At 41.1% G+C, this 18,391-nt stretch overlaps 2 protein-coding genes across 8 annotated transcripts; one reads left to right on the forward strand and one right to left on the reverse strand.

Moving 5' to 3' along the window:
• The first annotated feature begins 23 nt into the window (after positions 1–23).
• HSCB (HscB mitochondrial iron-sulfur cluster cochaperone) lies at positions 24–5,908 on the forward strand. Of its 5 annotated transcripts, XM_037375306.1 has the most exons (8): positions 30–414; positions 482–578; positions 976–1,065; positions 1,604–1,748; positions 2,604–2,651; positions 3,725–4,269; positions 5,165–5,307; positions 5,603–5,908. In XM_037375306.1, exons 1-6 carry the CDS (start codon positions 200–202, stop codon positions 3,814–3,816), a joined length of 687 nt encoding a protein of 228 aa, XP_037231203.1. In that variant the 5' UTR covers positions 30–199; the 3' UTR covers positions 3,817–4,269; positions 5,165–5,307; positions 5,603–5,908. The 5 variants fall into 5 exon arrangements, with proteins under 5 accessions (XP_037231206.1, XP_037231203.1, XP_037231202.1 ...); XM_037375305.1 differs by having other exon boundaries at positions 5,165–5,908; XM_037375307.1 differs by having other exon boundaries at positions 5,170–5,908.
• Positions 4,463–18,276, reverse strand: LOC119142397 (solute carrier family 2, facilitated glucose transporter member 11-like). 3 transcript variants are annotated; one of them, XM_037375297.1, is made up of 12 exons: positions 18,174–18,276; positions 16,001–16,099; positions 14,251–14,411; positions 13,495–13,619; positions 13,103–13,232; positions 11,736–11,884; positions 9,347–9,534; positions 8,721–8,831; positions 8,507–8,608; positions 6,908–6,983; positions 6,264–6,391; positions 4,463–5,266 (listed from the first exon to the last, which is right to left on the reverse strand). In XM_037375297.1, exons 1-12 carry the CDS (start codon positions 18,189–18,191, stop codon positions 5,048–5,050), a joined length of 1,506 nt encoding a protein of 501 aa, XP_037231194.1. In that variant the 5' UTR covers positions 18,192–18,276; the 3' UTR covers positions 4,463–5,047. The 3 variants fall into 3 exon arrangements, with proteins under 3 accessions (XP_037231194.1, XP_037231193.1, XP_037231195.1); XM_037375296.1 differs by lacking the exon at positions 18,174–18,276 and adding an exon at positions 17,797–17,905; XM_037375298.1 differs by lacking the exon at positions 16,001–16,099 and having other exon boundaries at positions 18,174–18,270.
• Between the last annotated feature and the right edge of the window lie 115 nt (positions 18,277–18,391).

The following is an 18,391-nucleotide window of genomic DNA, read 5'->3' on the forward strand; positions in this document are numbered from 1 at the left end:
CGAGGCGAGGCGAGGCGAGGCGAGGCGGGCGGGGCGCAGGCCGGGCCGGTCCCGAGCTCGCGGGTGGCGGAGCCGGCACCGCTCGCCGCCCGCGCCGCTGCCGCCTTGCTGGGCGCGCACGCGCCCCGCCACCCCCCGCTACGAACGGAGCCAATCGGGGGCGGCCGCGCGGGGGGTGCCGGGAGCGCGGCGCGGGACCATGCAGGCGGCGCTGCGGCGGGGGCTGGGCCGGGCGCCCCGGGTGCTCCGCGCCGCTGAGGCGGCCCCGCGGCCCCGCTGCGCCCCGCCGGCCCCGCGGTGCTGGAGCTGCGGCGGCGCCCTCCCCGGCGGCGCGGGGCTGCCGCGCTTCTGCCCGGACTGCCGGGCCTTGCAGCCACCGGCGCCGCGGCCCGACCTCTTCCGCCTGCTGGGCTGGTGAGTGCCGGCGGGGCGGGCCGGGCCGGGCCGGGCGCGGTCTCACGCCGCCTTCTGTCGCCCACAGTGACCGCTCCTTCCGCCTGGACGTGCAGCAGCTGCAGCGGCGGTTCCGGAGCCTGCAGCGCGCCCTGCACCCCGACCGCTTCGGCCGGAGGCCGCCGGTGAGCGCGGGGACCCGGCCCCCCACCCCCCGGTCGCGCTTCCTGGGCGGTTCCCGGGCAGGGGGGACGGGCCGCGCCGCCTGCCCGGTGCCCGCGGAGAGGCCGCCCCTGGTGTCGGGCCCAGCCGCCCGCCCCGGGGAGTCCCGGAGACTCTCCGTGTCCCGGCTCCCGGGCCCCGCTCGCGGCGGTGCCCTGGGGGTGGCCGGGGGGCTCCCCTGGCTGCGGGGACCCTGGCTGAGCCCCCCCAGCCGCTCCGCGCCCATTGCCAGTAACCGTCGGCTCCCGGTTTGATACCCGCCCGGTGGTGTGGGACTGAGTTGTGTCTGCTGGTGACAAAACCTAACGTGTTCTGCCACCTGTGAGTAACTCGTTACTGTTATTATTCATCCCTTCGCAGAAAGAACAGCACTACTCCGAGCAGCACTCCTCCTTGGTTAACAAGGCCTACCAAACCCTGCTGGACCCGCTGAGCCGCGGCCTCTATCTGGTAAGGGCTGGGGCTGGGTCTTGCCCACGCTGCTGTAACTGACCACCGGTGGTCAGCGATGGAACCGGACTTTGACTCCATCATTGACATGCTAATTTGTGTTCCTCCAAAGAAGAGGATTACCAGGGATCGAAAGGAGTCCAAAACCAAGCTTGTCTGAAAAATTAATTGGCTTTTCCCCTCTTTTCTTTAACGTTTTACTAGTTATTACCATTTCATTTGCCACTCATGTTAGCACTAATTTGTTCCCTGCATCACGTGTTGTGTTTGGACACACACATTTCCTTAGAAATTTCAGTCTGGCCCCTGGCAGCCTTCATTAAGGTTTTTTTTGCTTTGCTTAACTGCTGATTTATGGTCTGCCTATGGAGTTAATTTCAGGACTGACTCTGTTCATGCACATTTCATGGAATAAAGCGGAAGTTTATCAGATATGAATCTGAGTGAGCCCCATTAAAAGACTGAATAGTCAAGAAAATCATTCACACAGAAATAGATGCGAGAACGCCTATTTCCAAATTCCCATTTTCTTCACCAGCTGGAGCTGAATGGAGTGGAGCCGGCACAAGAGACAGACTGTGATGCGGACTCAGAGTTTCTCACAGAAATCATGGAAATTAACGAGAAATTAGCGGAATCTAAAAATGAGGATATCCTTGAAGAAATTGAAACTTTAATTAAAGGTATGTTATGATTTGAGGGTTTTGTACAGACCTAACTTACTGTATCTTGTGCGATATGAGATCCTTCTGAAGACTCGTAACTTTTTCAGTGTTATTTCTTCTAGTATCTCTAACTCGCGTTAGTCTTGAATTGACTCACTGCAAGAGCTTCCTGCCCCCAGAAAAAAGCCTGTTCCAATTCATGCTGCTTAAACATCAAGCCTGGCTTGAGAAGATCTGTATAACGATACCTGTTCTGATAGCAAAATGAGTGTGTATATATTGACTGTAAAAGGGCATTTACTCAACCTTCAGTAGATCGGGACAAGTAGACTGTTCCAGAAGAACCACTCATGAAGCTTAACAAAGTGTTTGACTGACCATGTTAAATAATGTCATTTGTACAGATGTTGTATTTCTTTCACCTTCTTCAACGTAGCAACCATTATGTTAAGTGGTTACTATCCTTATACAAGCATCTTTATTGTTTATGATGTTGGTGACACCTGAAACATTGAGTTTGTTGCTGTATTTAATTCTTTGCAGTAACAGTAGTGTGCCAAAAGCAATTAGAATAACTAGAATAAAACCTAAGTAGAATAGAAGAAAATTAATTGCAGCAGGGTAAACTGATAGACAAAAGTGAGTTAGTGCCCATTGATTTGTATTGCAGTTGTTGCCTGTACACCCATTTAAACAAAGAAATACAGCTGTTTGAAACTGTAATTAAAAAAATTGACAGCGATATTATGAAAAGCAGTCTTAGCTCCCAGAGGACTATGAGACTAGTAATTAAGTTTCCCACAGCAGACAATGCAGTAGTATTGAATATATGAAGTATGTAACAAAAAGTGAATAAAATAATTTGTTTTACAGTTAAACAAGAAGAACTGACCAAAGAGGTGACTGCAGCTTTTGAAAGAGGTAGCTATTTCTGTAAAGTATTTAGCTGCCATACATAGCAGTTAGAAATGCTTAAAAAGCCACATTCTCTTATTGGCAAATATTTCCTGAACTACAGAACAGAAATACTGCATAAACAAGTGTTCTTTGTTTGGTATTTAGAATAAATACTTCTAAGCTGACCTTTCTGCTGATCTGGGAAATTCAGGACCTCACATTAAAAAAAAAAATAGAAAAGTTGTAATTAATTCAATTTGCATCAAAATGACTGCTTCAGGTGGGAATGCAGATCCTAAGAAATTGTGTCCCGGAATACTGGGAAGGACAGACTCTGCTTTTAGTCAAACTTAGCACCTGTTCTGAGGTGTCAGACTTGAATTTGGGAGATCTTGTTCTGCAGAGTTGAAGCTGTCAGCAGAGTAGCAGGTGCTGTTCTTTGCAGTGAAAGTCAAGGCAGAACAATCCTGCTGCTTACCACTGATGCTGTGTGGCAAGAAAAGACCTGATGCCCCATTTAGTCTAAGGTTTGGGGGCCTTCCTGGGCACTACTCAACATAACTTTAGTCCACAACCAATTGATCAGCAGGAGCTTGAACCATTCCAGACTAGTTTCCTACTCTGGGAAGAAACCTTTACATTTCTTTCCCGGGTCTCAGAATGCTTTCATTGCTTTCATTTATGTAGCAGCATGTTGTAATTGTAAAACATCAAATATCAAAAGCATCAAAAGTAGTGCTGGCTGGGCCTGCACATGAGGAATTCCTCCCTTAAGATCCATCACTCTTTGTACTACAAGAGTTAAGGATTCTGTTGTGTCTGTCCTTTTCAATAGGTGATAAACCACCTTTCCCCTCCAGTTGTTTCATTAAGGAGAAACTTGTTTCAGAATCAGTTTTGGCATTGACACTATGCATTTCTAAATTGTACATTGTCATATGTTCTGTGGAACCCCTCAGCAGCAGGGTTTAATAGTGGATGGGTCCTTACAACTTGTAGCTCTGAGTAGTGAAATGGGCGCTGCCCTTGAAATCTTCACATTCATTTTGAAACGAAAATTCCCCTGTGTAAACTAGTAATGTTTTATTTCATTTCAGATGATCTTCAAGAAGCTAAGAAGCTTTTAGCCAAAATGAAGTATTTTGCAAACTTAGAGGATAAACTAAAGAACAAGAAGATCCCTCCCTGATACTGCTTCCTTTAAGAATTATTTTCAATTAAACAGCTGATTTCACTACCAAAATGAGAAAAATGGTGTTTGCTTCCTACATTTTCATTAAAAGTTTTAATTCTGAGAGAAGGAAGATAAACATAAAAGAAATCCAGCGCTTACTGTAGCACTTACTAAGTAACAGAGGTAATCAAGAAATACTTACAAACCAGGAAAAGTTGGAGTAAGGTAGAACTAGTGTCCTAGCAGTTACAGGTACAGAAATGAGTATCAGAGGGGCACGCAAACACCACCTTCGTGATTAAGATTTCTTACTTTTTGACTACACTAAAGAATGAAGAATTTATTTTAAGTTGAGAAAGTCCTGGACAGATGGGGATTAGGCAGAAAGCTCATTCAACAGGTCCTTGGAGCTCTCTGTAGTCCCCCTTGCATGTGTTCTATCAGACCATGTTGGAAAACCTTTTAAGGGTGAGAAGTATTTAATTCCTATCATCTGTCCTCTGCTACTCTGTGCTTTTTGTGATGTTGACCTCAGTCTGCTGGGAATTGACCTTCAAAACTGGAAGCCATGTTACCCTTCTGTTAAAAGGGCTAACTGTTAACTGTTGCACAGTTTAAAACATTAAGATGCTAGGTTAGGGCAAAAAAAACCCAACTCAAATGCCAGAAACTGTTTTATTAGTATAAGTACCCTTCCAGGAAACAAGTCTTTCTAATAAAATTTATTACAAATAACAGTAATTCAGATAGGTGCTGTACTGTCTTTGTACAGTTACGGTAGTAGGACTAGATGAGGAATGTCCTTAAATCTTTGAAAGATGCAAGTGACAAGGGGCAACTAAATACCCCAATTACATATAAACTAGAATATTTCAAATACCAGTTTCTCGGTAGGTCAGTTCCTGTTTGGGCTTTAACGCCTCAGAATATTTTAGTCAAAGTATTAACATATGCTTGATTACATGAACTGAAGAAGGGGCTTAGAAATCTAAAAGCTACCAAACAGCCTGAAGAAATCTGCTGCGGGGAGGAGTTCATTGAACACCCTCTCCTGGCATTTCTGCATCCCTGCGACATCAAGTTGTAGCTAAACATCCAATCTTCTACGTCTAGTATGTTGTTAATAGTGTTTCAGCAATATATGTTTTAACAGCATTTCAGAGATTAACTTGCCTTTAATGAATATACAGGAGGATTTAATAAGCTACTTGTTCATTTGCAGTAAAATTCTGTAACAGCAGTGAAGTTACACAGAGTTTTTTTTAAATTCGTCATGGAATTGTTGTCTTTCATAAAGCTCTGTTTCCTTTTTTCTGGTATTTCTTCCAAAATTAAGCTTGTGAAATTCCTTTTTGATTTCCAGAAAAGATTTATTTTTTGTCTCAGGAATTACGAAGAAGAGGAACACAGCAACTAAGGAGCACTCCGTTAAGAACACCACAAAACAATACTGCTTCAGCCCATTCTGAAAATAAAATTTGATTGCAACGTATTTCAAGTATAACAGTGAGTTTTGGAAGATAAAAAGCTTTTTGTTTCCATTCACACATAACATTGCTGCTCAGATATTTTTAATAAAAACATCTTCAGCCTATCCTTGCTTTATATGTAGCTTTTAAAAAAATTTTAGATAAGACTACCAAGTGCTGTGCAATACGCTTGGTAGACTTTTATTTAAAAAAAAATTAAACACTAAATTCACAATGTAATGACAAGTCAGCATTTGCTATTTAGCTGTGTCATATTTTAAGATGATATGATTTCTTTTTTCTGAATGTTTGTTAATATTTTTCAATGCTAGGCATTAAAATAAAGCCCAACTGTCTTACTGAGAAGCAAAGTTCAACCAAGAAGAAAGGACTGTCACACAGATTCCCTGCTGCATGCTGTTCCTGGCGTGTTGTGCTCTCAGGTGCTAAAACTGAAAATACAGAGCTAGAAATGGGAGCTTGTATTGGTTTTTCCTAATAATCTTCATGATCACAGAACCCTCTGTGAGTTTAGTGAGCTCTTGCAGAAGGTGTGTACCACTAGCCCCATGTACTTCTACTACTTTACTTTGACATGAAAACATAAAGCACTATTAAAAAACGTTATTTGAATCTCAGCATCTGAATAAGTTTTTCTAATTTTGTTACCTGCTCTGTTTTTTTTTAATCTGACATGAAAATTACCGCTGTGTATTCCTTTTCATTGATCATGGTTTATTATTTTTTTTGTTGATACCTAAAAAATACTTTCAGAGGGACCAAATCTAGTTATACTGGGTTGAGGGGTAGTGCACATCCTAAAAAATACTTTCAGAGGGACCAAATGTAGTTATACTGGGTTGAGGGGTAGTGCACATCCTATGTTTAAGTGTTACTGTACAAGAAGAAGCAATTTGATGGAACCTGAGAGCAGAGGAAATGAGGAATTAGGAAAATGTGAGGCAATTAGGAAAATGTGTTATGCATACTTACCACTATAAAGGGAAAGATCATTCCAATTGTGAAGAAACTAATCCAACTAATAGTCCCTCCTATCATATAAGCAGCTGGACGTGAAGACTGTATAAATAATTCTGCTGTCAGGGTATTTGTTATGCCACCTGCAGGAACGAGTGTCAGAAACAGAACAGGTTATTATGCTGAAATGTCCATTTGTGGTATTTCCAGTGGTAGAAAGATTGAGTTGCTTTTGAATATGCCACTGGCTGAACTGATTCTATTTTAAAAAAATAAAAAACTAACACATTTTGTAATCTACTGCCCATATAATAAGTGTCCTAAAAATTGTTCTTTCAGCAGCATTGTGCAGGGAGCAAGGGCCTCTTTAAAAGCATAACAGGCTTTTTCTCCCTTCTTGTATGACTCAAGGGACTTGAAGGCCAGAACTAAGACCCCCTCGTGTGCAGCTGGCCCTGAGACACGCCACGGTTTAGTCTCAGCTTCAGGCTGCAGGAGACTAAACTGTTCTGATGCGGTGGGCTCGCTTGCGGTGCTTCAGCAGAGCACCGACAGCCCTGTGGTGAGCCCTTGCTGCCCGCCCTGGGCAGCCAAGCTGCTGGCGCCCCACCAGCCCAGATACGTTCCACCGCGTCCAACCGTTTGTCACTGCGTCATACCTGGTCCCAAGCCAAAGCTCAAGATGAAGGCAAATATAGATGCCATGCTCACGTAAGGCACCCATGGGTACAGCTCCTGCCGCAGAAGAGAAGGAGAAGCTTTAGTTCAGATTTTGATAGTCCAGTTTTAAAGTTTGGCTTAACAGTTAAATTTCCTTCTGCTATTTTATTGCAACTGAGACCAACAGTCACTCATGGCTGTTTACAGCTAATTTATTTAACAATACTGCTTCAGAGAAATCAATATTGTTCATTTAATAATTTTTACTAAATGGAGTCTAGTAGTTCTATCAATATTTATAATTAGTCCTTTGAGGCTCAAAATTTGCACCAATATTGAACACAGCAATTATGTGTTGTTAGTAGTTTAACATTTTGTCTGTGTTTATTTTGGTATTTTGTACTGATCCCATGAGTTAGCGGTCGTTAAGCACTTCCATAGCATGAACAGACTTATCATATTATTTGTGTATAAGTAAATTTAAAGAATAAATAAAATAAGTAAATAGTGCAGTGAGGACACAGTAGGATTACTATATACATATGAAACTAGGCACTTTAGACCAAACCTGAGCTTTGAAATCCCGTTATTCAAAAGCAAACCAGGAAATACACACAATACAAAAATTAAACCTAGGCCTCAGCCTAATGGCTGGCTCATTCAACTTCGTGCCTCACCTAGCAGCCTGCTTCACACCAACCACACAGAAATTACTGTCAGTGCCTCTTCTGTGGCCTGCTTCCCAATCGGCACAGCCCCTAACCCTGCCATCCCTCCAGACGTCAGAGCTGCAATGTGACTGCATGATCCACCTGTCTAAAACCAGCTCCAAACACTGAGGGCATGGGTAGGGCCAGAATTGCAGCTCTCTAATCCCACCTTTGTTGGATAAGGGCTTATCAGGCAACCAAATACTGACTAAATCGAGTTGGTCACTGTTGGAGCTACACCTGTATCATTTTATTTGGATTACCAAAGGTAACTATAAATACTTACTACAGCACGGTCTGCCAGTGTAGAGGCAGATCTTCTCTAAACATTCATTTCAGGAGGTTTGTAGGGCTGCCTTATTTGAGTTGGTATGGTACACAGATAAATTTATGATGCATCAAAGAGATATTACATCAAAAAACGAGGCAGGATGTTGTCTTTGCATGATGTATTTAAGGCATTGTGAATTCAAAGTTTCCAATAGTTTTTGTGAATTTACACTTGATGGGTTTAAGTGTCTTGCATTTCAGCATCTGTACAGTATTTTCTGGGTTTTTGCTTTACAATTAAGTGACTGAAGTAGACTGATGCTTAATTCCATTGGTATGTAGTATTTTACCCTAAAATTACTTTAAAACCTAGAATACATGCCATTTTGTCATCACTAAGTTTTGTCAGCATTAAACACAGCCGCAGCTTTAAGACATACACGATCAAATCTTAGCTGAGAGCATTCTCCTACTTTAGGCTGCTGAACTGATCAAATCTCAATTTTGTCATCTTTTATGCTGCTGTTTAAACCTATGCAGCTCTTCCAGCTTCTTTCAAGCATCACAGATTTTCACTCACTATAGTCATATCATGTAATATGAATGAGTCCTTTACACCTGGTAAGTCAGAGAGAACGTTAAAACAATGCTCCAAAGGGTCATAAGGAGATAGCCCCCAATGATGAGGCATCTTCTTCCCACGTAGTCTATCAGTAAACCCTGTGGACAAGACATAATTTTCTGTTACTATATTGATCTCATATTTACCAATGTTCTTCTCAAGAAGAATCATTACCCTTTATGCTAGGACGTAGAATAAATTGTTACTTACACAGGTGAGGGCCGTGAAGCATTCACAAGCTCCAGTGCCAAGTGTCACATAAGGGATCTTTTCTGCTGAGATCCCAGCTTCTTCAAAAATATAAGTGGCATAGAAATATATCTATAACAGAAAAAAGAAAAGAAAAAAAAAAAAAAGAGGTGTTGCCAGCAGTTAAATTGTCGGCTGGAAACAAAGTCAAGTTCATACTAAACACAGAGCTCACTGTATTTTATACTGTGAATTATTAATTTGACACAAACAGCAATAAGAATGTTAAATTCATGTCTAGGTAAATATATTGCTATCATAAAAGCAAATATAATGACTCAACTTACTGAATATATTTCACACTCTTAAACCAGCCACAATGGGATAAGCTGATCTACCTTCACTTACTTTTTTAGAAGAATGTAAACACAAGTGTTAAGTCATTCTTTAAATCAATTTATAGACCAGAAACACAGAAATGAAAAAAAAAAATGGAGGGGGAGAGAAAAAGAGAAATAATATGAAGATATTCTTTCCCACTTAACTAATTTCTCTGAGCTTCTCTATGTGGATCCTTTGTGTTAATGAAAGGTTGAAAAACACATGGAAAGTAACTATTTAAGCTGTTTGTACATACGAAATCTTACAGCATTTATTCCACTGAGCTGCTGGCCCATAGTCATCACAATCACAGTAATGAGTTGCCATCTCACACCACGATCAGTGAATAATTGCCAGGGCTTCCTGGGTTTCTCCCCTTCTAAGGCAAAACATTCCCGCTGTATGTCTTCCATCTCCCTCTGGTACTCTGAAGAACCATGAAATCGCTTCAAAGCTAAAAAAAAAGAAGAAAATAAATTCTCTTATGTTCACCTACTGACCACAACTTCTGGAAAAATATCTCTCCATAATGATCTGGCTTTTGCTAGGATAGGAAAACTTCACTTTGTGACTTGTTTTTTGCTTGCTGGTTTTCCAACATTTTCTACTGTGGTGACTGGAGATTTCAGTGGTATGACTTGGCTTTTTTTAGAGGAATATCTGACTTTCAAACACGCACCAAGCAAAATATTTTAAAGTGTTTATATCTGAACCACAGACCTACAAATAGTTTTTTTCATTAAAGGACACTCTAACCAGTTTGAAGTCTTTTGCTTAAATTCTAGGCAGATATCAAGTCTTTTGTTATGTCCCTGTCTTTAATTTTGCCAGTGGAACACATTTAGTGAGGTGGAGTGAAGATGGTAAGTAATTCTTCTAAGGCAAGTATTACCAGAAGTTAGTTGGATGTGAGACTAAAATCTTTACTAACGGTCGTGAAACCTGTTCCTAAAACGTCAGTTCCTCTAAAATCTTCAAGATTAAATACATCATAAGTGACAATTTGTCATCTTTAGGGCAACGGTAGAACTTGTGATGATCCCTGAAAGCAAACTTTCCGGTGCTGTTGTTATCACTAACAGCATAACCAGCTGCAAGCTCCAGCCACTCTTCAGTATCGGCTCAGGAGCAGCCACAATTCTTGGAAAAAAAAACAATACACGATTATGTTACGTTTTAAATAAAAATTGAGAGGGAAAGATTTGAACATGATACAGAGATTGCAAGCTTCACTTACATTTAGAAAATTACATTTAATGAAGAAACTAGATCTTAATCTGAAAGGGACATTATGGTCATCTTGTCCATGACTTTCAAATTAGACAGAATTAACTCTATAGCTCATTTGTAGTTACTGTGCTTTTGCAGTTGTGATAGTCTAGGAATATTTTTGGGCAAGGTAAGCAAAGAGAAAGTTATTTTTATTAGATCAGCTGACAAACTGGGGCGGGGGGGGCAGGGGGGGGAAGAGGCCTGCAGGCACACAAATGGCTTTATATAAAACATACGTTTTTTGTCTGTTTGGGTTTTAATTACCCAGTACAATACAAGACTTCGCTGTCTCTGTGAACCCTGCCTCTTTTGTAATTCCTAAAATTCTTACCTTGGCCTAAAGTCTTCCACAAATTAAGCCTCTTTAATTTCCTTTGTTGAAGATCCTTCTTCAACATATGCTGTTCTATCTACTAATACCTTTCCTAGACAGGTAAAAATTCATATGCTCATCAACAGCATTTCAAGAAGTGTTCAAAAAGAAGGAACAGGAAAAAAAAGCAAAAGAAGTGGTTTTCCTTTCTTTATACATAAAATGGAAATGGAATTAAATATAACCCTATCAAATGCTAACAAGGTAAACTTCCTTTCTTCATTTCTCTTATTTATTTAGCATTTTAAGTGGAAGATCCATGGATCACAAGTGTCATTTTATGTCACTATGAACTACATCAGAATTAGCATATCAGGCCCCAACCCCCTGCAGTCCTGGGTTGAAAAAAACTGGCAGTTGATTTGTGCTCCATTGCGCAAATATTTCAGCCCAAGGGAAAATCCAAGCACTTTCTTTTTGACTTTTTAAAGAAAAATGCTTACTGTTGGGACATTTCAAAACTTGCCCATCATCACTAAAAAGGATGGTGAAAGCAAAACATAGAAGCAAAATATTGCAAAGCATTTATTGTAGATTGCATTAAATATTTTGACTCAAAGGCATCAGGGTTTCTCATTTGCCAAACATGTAAGACCATACTTCGCGTCCAACTGCAATGACACTGTCTTTACCCTCTTTGGCTCAGCCAGCGAAGTCTGGCAGCTACACAGCCTGTGACTGTGTGCCCCAAGGGGCGTTCAAGTATGTTACTACATCCAGTATGTTACTACATCCAGGAGAAACATTATGAAACATCTAGAGATTTCATTAGAGTAAAAAAACATGAACGTATATTTGAAATGAGGTAATAAAAAGTTTTGTTCACAATCCATTATAGGCTTCTGAGTTCCACAATCGCTTTTTCCATATAAGCTCACTGGAGGAAAAAACATGGGTGAAAAAATCACTAGGCTGTGCTGTGTTGATAAAGATAAAAGGAGAATCTGGACCCCAATACACTCATTGCACACTTCTGAAGACACAGAGAAAGTACAGATGCTGTAAATTACCTTTGGCACAGCTCAGCTCATCACCTCTGTCAATAAGAAGGTATCTGGGACTTTCAGGAAACCATGGCAGGAATAAAAGTTGGGCAAATGCTGGGAAACAGCTGCTGGATAGCAACACAGGCCAATATGTTTCTCCACCTAATAATTCCCTGGGAGAGGTGTGGAAAAAGAGGGGGAAAAAACCCAAGTAATTAGCTATTGGTAACTATTCAGAAGAGTTTTGGGAGCAAGGTGTTTGTCCTTTGAGAACAGTTCCCTTGTAACCAGGTACCTACATCTTGTGAATGTCAGCAGGAGGAGGCTGGGAAAGTATTTCCCAGCTACTCTGAAATCAGGTTTCACTCAGGAAGAGGCGAGCAATGCTACTTTATGGCTGCTTATTGCTGTGTTGGTCCTAAGCATTATTTTCATGTTTGCCAAAGCAGTGTAGTCTAGCAATGCAGGAAAGTAAAAACATACGGACTTCACCTGAAGGTTGGCACCAGCATTTGCTTTTGAGAGTCACACAAGAATTTAGGACAGAAAGGAACTCAGAAGGTCATCCGATCCCCCCTCCCATTCAAAGTTGATCTGATGAGAAGGGCTATTACATAGAAAGGAATCACTAAAATTGGAATAGTTAGAATCAGCAGGATGATCTACTGTGGACAATGTAAACCTGTTAAATTTTAAATACTGGGCCTAGATTATGCTGTCTGAGGTTTATGTTCTACGTATTTTGCAGCAATTCACACCTAAAGTATCTAGCAAAATCAGTTAATTCAGAAGCTAGTAATAAGGAAAAAGGAAGAAAAGTGCTTTTGGTAGTGGGACACAAAAAACAGGTAATGTGCTGTTACTTGGGCTACTAGCAGTTGCTCTTAGGGCAGTGGAAGGCTTCTAGCAGACAAAGAAGCTTTTCATCTCGAAGTTGGTGCAGTCTCTGTTCTTGGAACTTTTTAAGATCCAACTGGATAAAGTCCCTAGCAGCTTCATCTGATCTCACAAGGGACAAAACCAACAGGAGTGCTGCAATACAGAAACTGTGAGTCCTTTGCTCTCAAGTCCTGTCTTACAAACGTCCGCTGTCTCCAGCAAGAAACCAGCAGAAAATACGAACCCAGCACAGATGTACCTGTTTTACCGATGCTGTTCTGGCTGACCCACCTAAACTGATAACACTTCCCTGGGGACATAGCACAGATGGTTTGCAGTTGTAGGAATAAGGTGACAAAAGCAGGCGGTTTCTTCTTACAGGTAGACCTACTGCGTGAAGCTGAATCACTAACGCTACAATGGCCACAATGAATGTTTTGCAGGGAGCTGCAGGGAACTAGAATTCTTTACATACAATTAATGCAAGGCAGGAAAAAAAACGCATTTCTAACCTTAAACCAATTATTTGTCCTGTCAGAATCCCTCCAGTCAGAAAGATGGAACTCCCCATGGCCATGCTACCTCGAAGATGTTTTGGGGCAACCTCCCCAATATACAGAGGCTGTACACAGAGCCCAATACCTGCAAGTAAATAGAAAAACATCTTCCTATTAGTAGATTTTACTGTGAAAAGAGTTAAAGAACCAAAACATGCAAGCAATCAGACTTAGTTAATTTCCTATTCACGTAGCTGCCTTGATTACAAGTTAGACTACAGAACATTTTTGTCATCATATCTACAAAAGAGCATACAAACACATATCATAATACCTAAAGAAGCAGCAGTAACAATAATTTAGCATTCACCATAGTTTACTGAAAGTAGGAATACGAAATCATTCACCTGAATTTATGCCAATCAAAAACCTTCCAGCAATCAGTAACTCAAACAATCCTGTAGGAAAACTGATCCCCATTAAAATGGAGGCCACTATTGCTATAATATTATTCAGCAAAAGAGCTCCTTTCCTAATGAGGAGAAAAAACAAATAATTCAGGAAATCTGCAGTAACATATTTATTAAAAAGTTTTCCTTTTTGGTAATATGGAAAGAAAAAATGGGCTTATACTGAAGAAACATGATAGTCACTGGAAATCCAGGTATCTGATACAACTATTTACTTGTATTTTAAAAAAAAAAAAAAAAGTCTAACCATAAGGATAACACATAAACATGACAGCAATGCCTGACAAGGTAGGAGTGGGGTTTTGTTTATTTTTGCTGTATCTATACAGAACGTGCACAAAACATTACAGATTACACAGCAATTCCTTACTGGCATAAAGGCTGCAAATGTGTATGGGGGACCCGTGTTTCCTACCCTACGGTACGTGCACACTCCGAACTTAGAATTCAGTAAATGTAATGGGAAGACTTGACTGGAAGTCTGTAATTCAGGGCTCATCTTTTAAAGTCACATTGGAACAAACTGTAAAATTCTACCAGAAAGCTCTGCTTTGAAGTGAAAAACATTTATAGTCACCTAAGGTACATTTTCTTACACGCCTTCCCCATTTATTTATTTATTATTTATAATATTTGGAGAATTTATTATTCTCCATTTAGACATGCTGCTAAAGGCCTGTGGCTGTAACTCACCTGCCTAGCTGAATCGCCATGCTGCCTCCGATAAGGGCTCCACACAGGCCTCCGAGTGAAAATATAGAAGCAATGACAGACCAAAGGAAAGTCAGCAGATCTGGATTTAGTTCCTTGTGATAACGACTACTCCAGGTTTCATTTAAGAACCTATGTATATGCTGCAGTAGAAAAGAATGATGAATGTGTAGCATCATGTCTAGCCCCACAGCGTAGCACTATAACTTGCACCTCAATCCTGAAAACCAATTCTAGGAACTAACAAAAGGTATCATCTCAGTTGTACTGTATCAAAACCACCAATGACTAGCAGAATCTACCTTGACCACCACACCATTTCCTACTCACCATACATCTCAAAGACTGCTGAGTAGCTTTGTTTTTGTATTCTACCTCAGGAGAGGCAGAGAAACAATCTTTCCACACACTGCTACAAAAGAGCTTTGCAGTCCTCCCGAATGAAGCCAGGGCAGGGGGTGGATACATAGCTCCTACTGGTTTTAGGAATATCTCAGAGCACAGAGATCTCACATAACCTGAAAAATGTTACTGTCAGAAGACCCTTGGTTTTGAACTTCATGCCTTAGTGTAATCCCACTATTCATAGTAAAATCCCTTTCTGCAACTCTAATATTCCTCTGCCTTCCTTACAGTATTCATGTATTAGAACATTTAAACTGTTATTCTACACACTTGGTTTCCTAAAATTTGTCTTTAGAAACTCTTGAACTGACATACATTACTGTAATCAGAGGCTCCTGTTCTTAGCCTGCAAAGACATAACAGAAGAACAAATTTCCTGGGCTCTCCGTTTCCAGCATATTACATGTTCTTCCACAAACAGCTTATTTTAATCTTTGTAGAAAGCATACAGTGTTGCAGCAAATTCACTTTTCACAGTTTCACAAGAAAATAAATCAGCAGACAGCAGAAAATGATACTCATCACTTTCACATGATCATTTGCTCAGATCCTCTTGAGTCATCCATAAAATATGCAGAATTCTCCAAGGCCATGGCAATGGATGCAGAAGTACCAAGTAGGTGAAAAGATGAGATTCTCAGACACTACAGATGCCACTTTTTGAGTCTCTAAGGCCTTTCTCAGTAAGCTGCCTTGTGATGGACAACTATAACTATCCTTTCTCTCTGTTATCCAGCAATAGGACGCATGGGAATGGCTCAAAGATGCGTCAGGGGAGGTTTAAACTTGCCATGAGGAGAAATGGTGGTGACATTTTACAGAAAGGGTGGTCAAACCCTGGAACAGGCTTCCTAGAGAAGTGGTCGATGCCCCACACCTGTCAGTGTTTAAAAGGCATTTGGACAATGCCCTTAACAACATGCTTTAGCTTTTGGTCAGCCCTGAAGAGGTCAGTCAGTTGGACTGGATGATCATTTTAAGTCCCTCCCAACTTAAATGTTCTGTTCTATCCTGTTTTAATGTTTTGGGCAATTTTAGTAAATTGGTTAATTGGAAGATGTTGCTTACTGAGTTAATCCTTCTAAAAGGGACTTTAACAGAGGTATTTATGTGGCATATCTGGCACTTTCATCTGACACAGAATGCTCCTGATGGGAGGTACTCACAAACAAATTCACATGAAACCATTCTGGGAACCAACAAGAATACTTAATATGAGAGGAAGCCTGCTTTGGTTCCCACTGCAATCACATCTGGCCTATCGGCCAGTTAGTCAGGATGCTCCATTACTGTAAAACAACCCTATGAACAAGAGACAATATTTTACCTGGGTGGGTGCATTGATAATGGAAACATTATACCCATACTGAAAAGTCCCTCCAATTCCAACAGCACAAACAGCCAAAACCAAGGTCCAGCTGGGGAACTAGAGAACAGAAGAAAGTAACTGGCATGAAAAGAGACAGGGTCTTGAACCCACATGAACATAATATCTAGGAGAAAATTACAGTGGAATATATCATGTATTTAGTTTTGAACAGTGAAAGAAAACTACACAAGCTCTCAAATACGTGCAGCAGAAGAAACCTTTCACGCTGACTTTGGCCATGATCACTAACGTCTTTTAGGAATGCAACAATTAAAAGTATCCAGATTCAGTGTAGGCAACACAACCATTGCACTGCTGATGGCATACTTACTGACCTGTGTAAATGCTTTTTGCACGAATCACACCACTCATGGTGTCTACTGTTTATGAAAAAATGCTAGGACTGTTTATGTTGGGTGTCACAGGTACAATGACTCTGTATAAGAATTAACCAAATCCCAATTCCTCTGACTGACATTTCATCTGAGATGAGAGAAATAACAGTATTTTATTTCTCTCAGCAAGTCCCGAGGTTGATTACTGGATGTCTGCAAGTTAGCCGGTTCGATCTCTGGAGGTTTATACAGCGTCTGGCTTTCTGATGTGATGCTTCTTGATTCTACTTTTTATTTAATATGATAGCACTAAAAATAACATCCAGTTCAAATGTTTAGCAACCCTTTCATTAAAAATCAGGTCTTAATTTCATCTTATAGCATCTTTTAGCCTAAATTCCACTGGACACAACAATGACTCCTATACTAACGGCACTTCTGTGATCAAATTTCCTCTTCCTTCACAGACAAAGACTGTACATAATTTTTCGTTATAAGCTTGTACTCCCTGAATTTCTCGTTGTAAGGTACGTAGACTAGTTCTTCATCCTTCTCATTCTTGGTCCAATGCCCAGAAATGTTGAGTTATTCCAGATGCTGTATTGCATTCTGAAAGAGCTGTGCCTTTCCTGAAGATAATTAATCAAAACTTCCTTCATTCAGGATTGAAATTCAGAAGTTGAAACTGATCTTAATGAAGTAAAATCCAATTAATATTTCCTTATGGTTTCCTGAGAGTAAAAAGTGTTTCCCTGAATGACAACCAAAGCAATGAATTAAGAGTCACAAATAAGGGCTGCAGCATGTACAGTAGAAAAACTAGAGGTGGTAAATACAGGTAAATATAGGCACTGCACACACAGAGTTTTCTATTAAATACTGCCAGCATCTTTGTTGTGTCACTTGGGTACAACCTGGAGTCTAGAACTAGACACAGAAAACAAACAAAGAAAAAAAAAACCAGAATCATTAACATACATCACACAACTTATGTTTTGTTATGACAGCTCTGTTCTTCCTGCCCAAATCAGTCTCTCATTACACTAACACGCTCTGTCACATTGGAGTTTGGGCCCAAATTTCTAAGAGAACGTATAAGAGCCTCACCTGTTCTGTAAGCTATTTAACTTCTGACAGTTTGTAAGTACTTTCTCCTCACTTCACAGACATGCGACAAACAAATTTGAATTTACATTCAATCTAAAACATAGGAATCAGAAAATGTGCTTTTACAGCTTGTGTTTTATAACACTGCTAGGTGCCTAAGGAAAACACAGAACCTTACAAGCCTGATCATCTAATGGATTTTTACTTAAGGTAAACATGAAACAATCAGAGAATTTCACATTTGTGCATCACTGGAAACGCTACAAACTCTCTGCAGGATCCATCTTCAGAGGCCAAGACAGTTCTGCTTACCTTGCTGTGCGTGCTAGACCCTCTCAGCAGGGGCTGGGACTCCATTCTTAGTATGGCTGCATTTGAGTTCCTTTGCAAAATTTAGTAAACTACACTACAGGAATAAAAGGTGCTTAAGAAATGAAGTCATTACTATATTAAAACACAAGATTTTTGCCTTCCAACTAGCCACTGGGATCCTTCTCAACAGTTCACAACTTCTTTATGACTGGAGTGTCCAACTTCCATAGAGCCTTACAGGAGCTACAGAGAGCTTTCCCATGGTTAACATCACAGCACACGCACTTTCTTCATATAAGTCAAAGCAGAAACCACGGCCCGTTAGCCACCCGTTCGCAGGGGGTCTCAGCTACTACAGAAAGCAGCTGGGCGATTACCTTGTGCGCTGGCGGCATACCTCCCGAGGCGCGTAGCTGCCCCAACCGCCGGCTGCTTCCCCGAGGCTGCAGCCCACTGAGTGTGGGCAACGCTGCAGGCTGAGCTCCTCATCTGACTGGGCTGCTGGCTGAGCTCCTCATCTGACTGGGATTTGGCAGCTCCACCGGTGGCACGGCCCAGCCCAGCCGTTCTGGCTGCCGGCCACGGGGATTACGCA

Source organism: Falco rusticolus, chromosome 1, assembly GCF_015220075.1.
Source record: "Falco rusticolus isolate bFalRus1 chromosome 1, bFalRus1.pri, whole genome shotgun sequence".
NCBI lineage: Eukaryota > Metazoa > Chordata > Aves > Falconiformes > Falconidae > Falco > Falco rusticolus.

Bases quoted from the DNA above. Each gene is read 5' to 3' on its own strand.
- LOC119142397 (XM_037375296.1), bottom strand. From the start codon at position 17,841: ATGGAGTCCCAGCCCCTGCTGAGAGGGTCTAGCACGCACAGCAAG. The intron at 13,620-14,250 runs GTGAGTTACAGC...TCTCCTCATTAG, and splicing joins ATGGCGATTCAGCTAGGCAG to GAAAGGAGCTCTTTTGCTGA. The intron at 11,885-13,102 runs GTTAGAAATGCG...CACCTCTCCCAG, and splicing joins GGACAAATAATTGGTTTAAG to GGAATTATTAGGTGGAGAAA.
- HSCB (XM_037375305.1), top strand. From the start codon at position 200: ATGCAGGCGGCGCTGCGGCGGGGGCTGGGCCGGGCGCCCCGGGTGCTC. The intron at 415-481 runs GTGAGTGCCGGC...TGTCGCCCACAG, and splicing joins CTCTTCCGCCTGCTGGGCTG to TGACCGCTCCTTCCGCCTGG. The intron at 1,066-1,603 runs GTAAGGGCTGGG...TTTCTTCACCAG, and splicing joins TGAGCCGCGGCCTCTATCTG to CTGGAGCTGAATGGAGTGGA.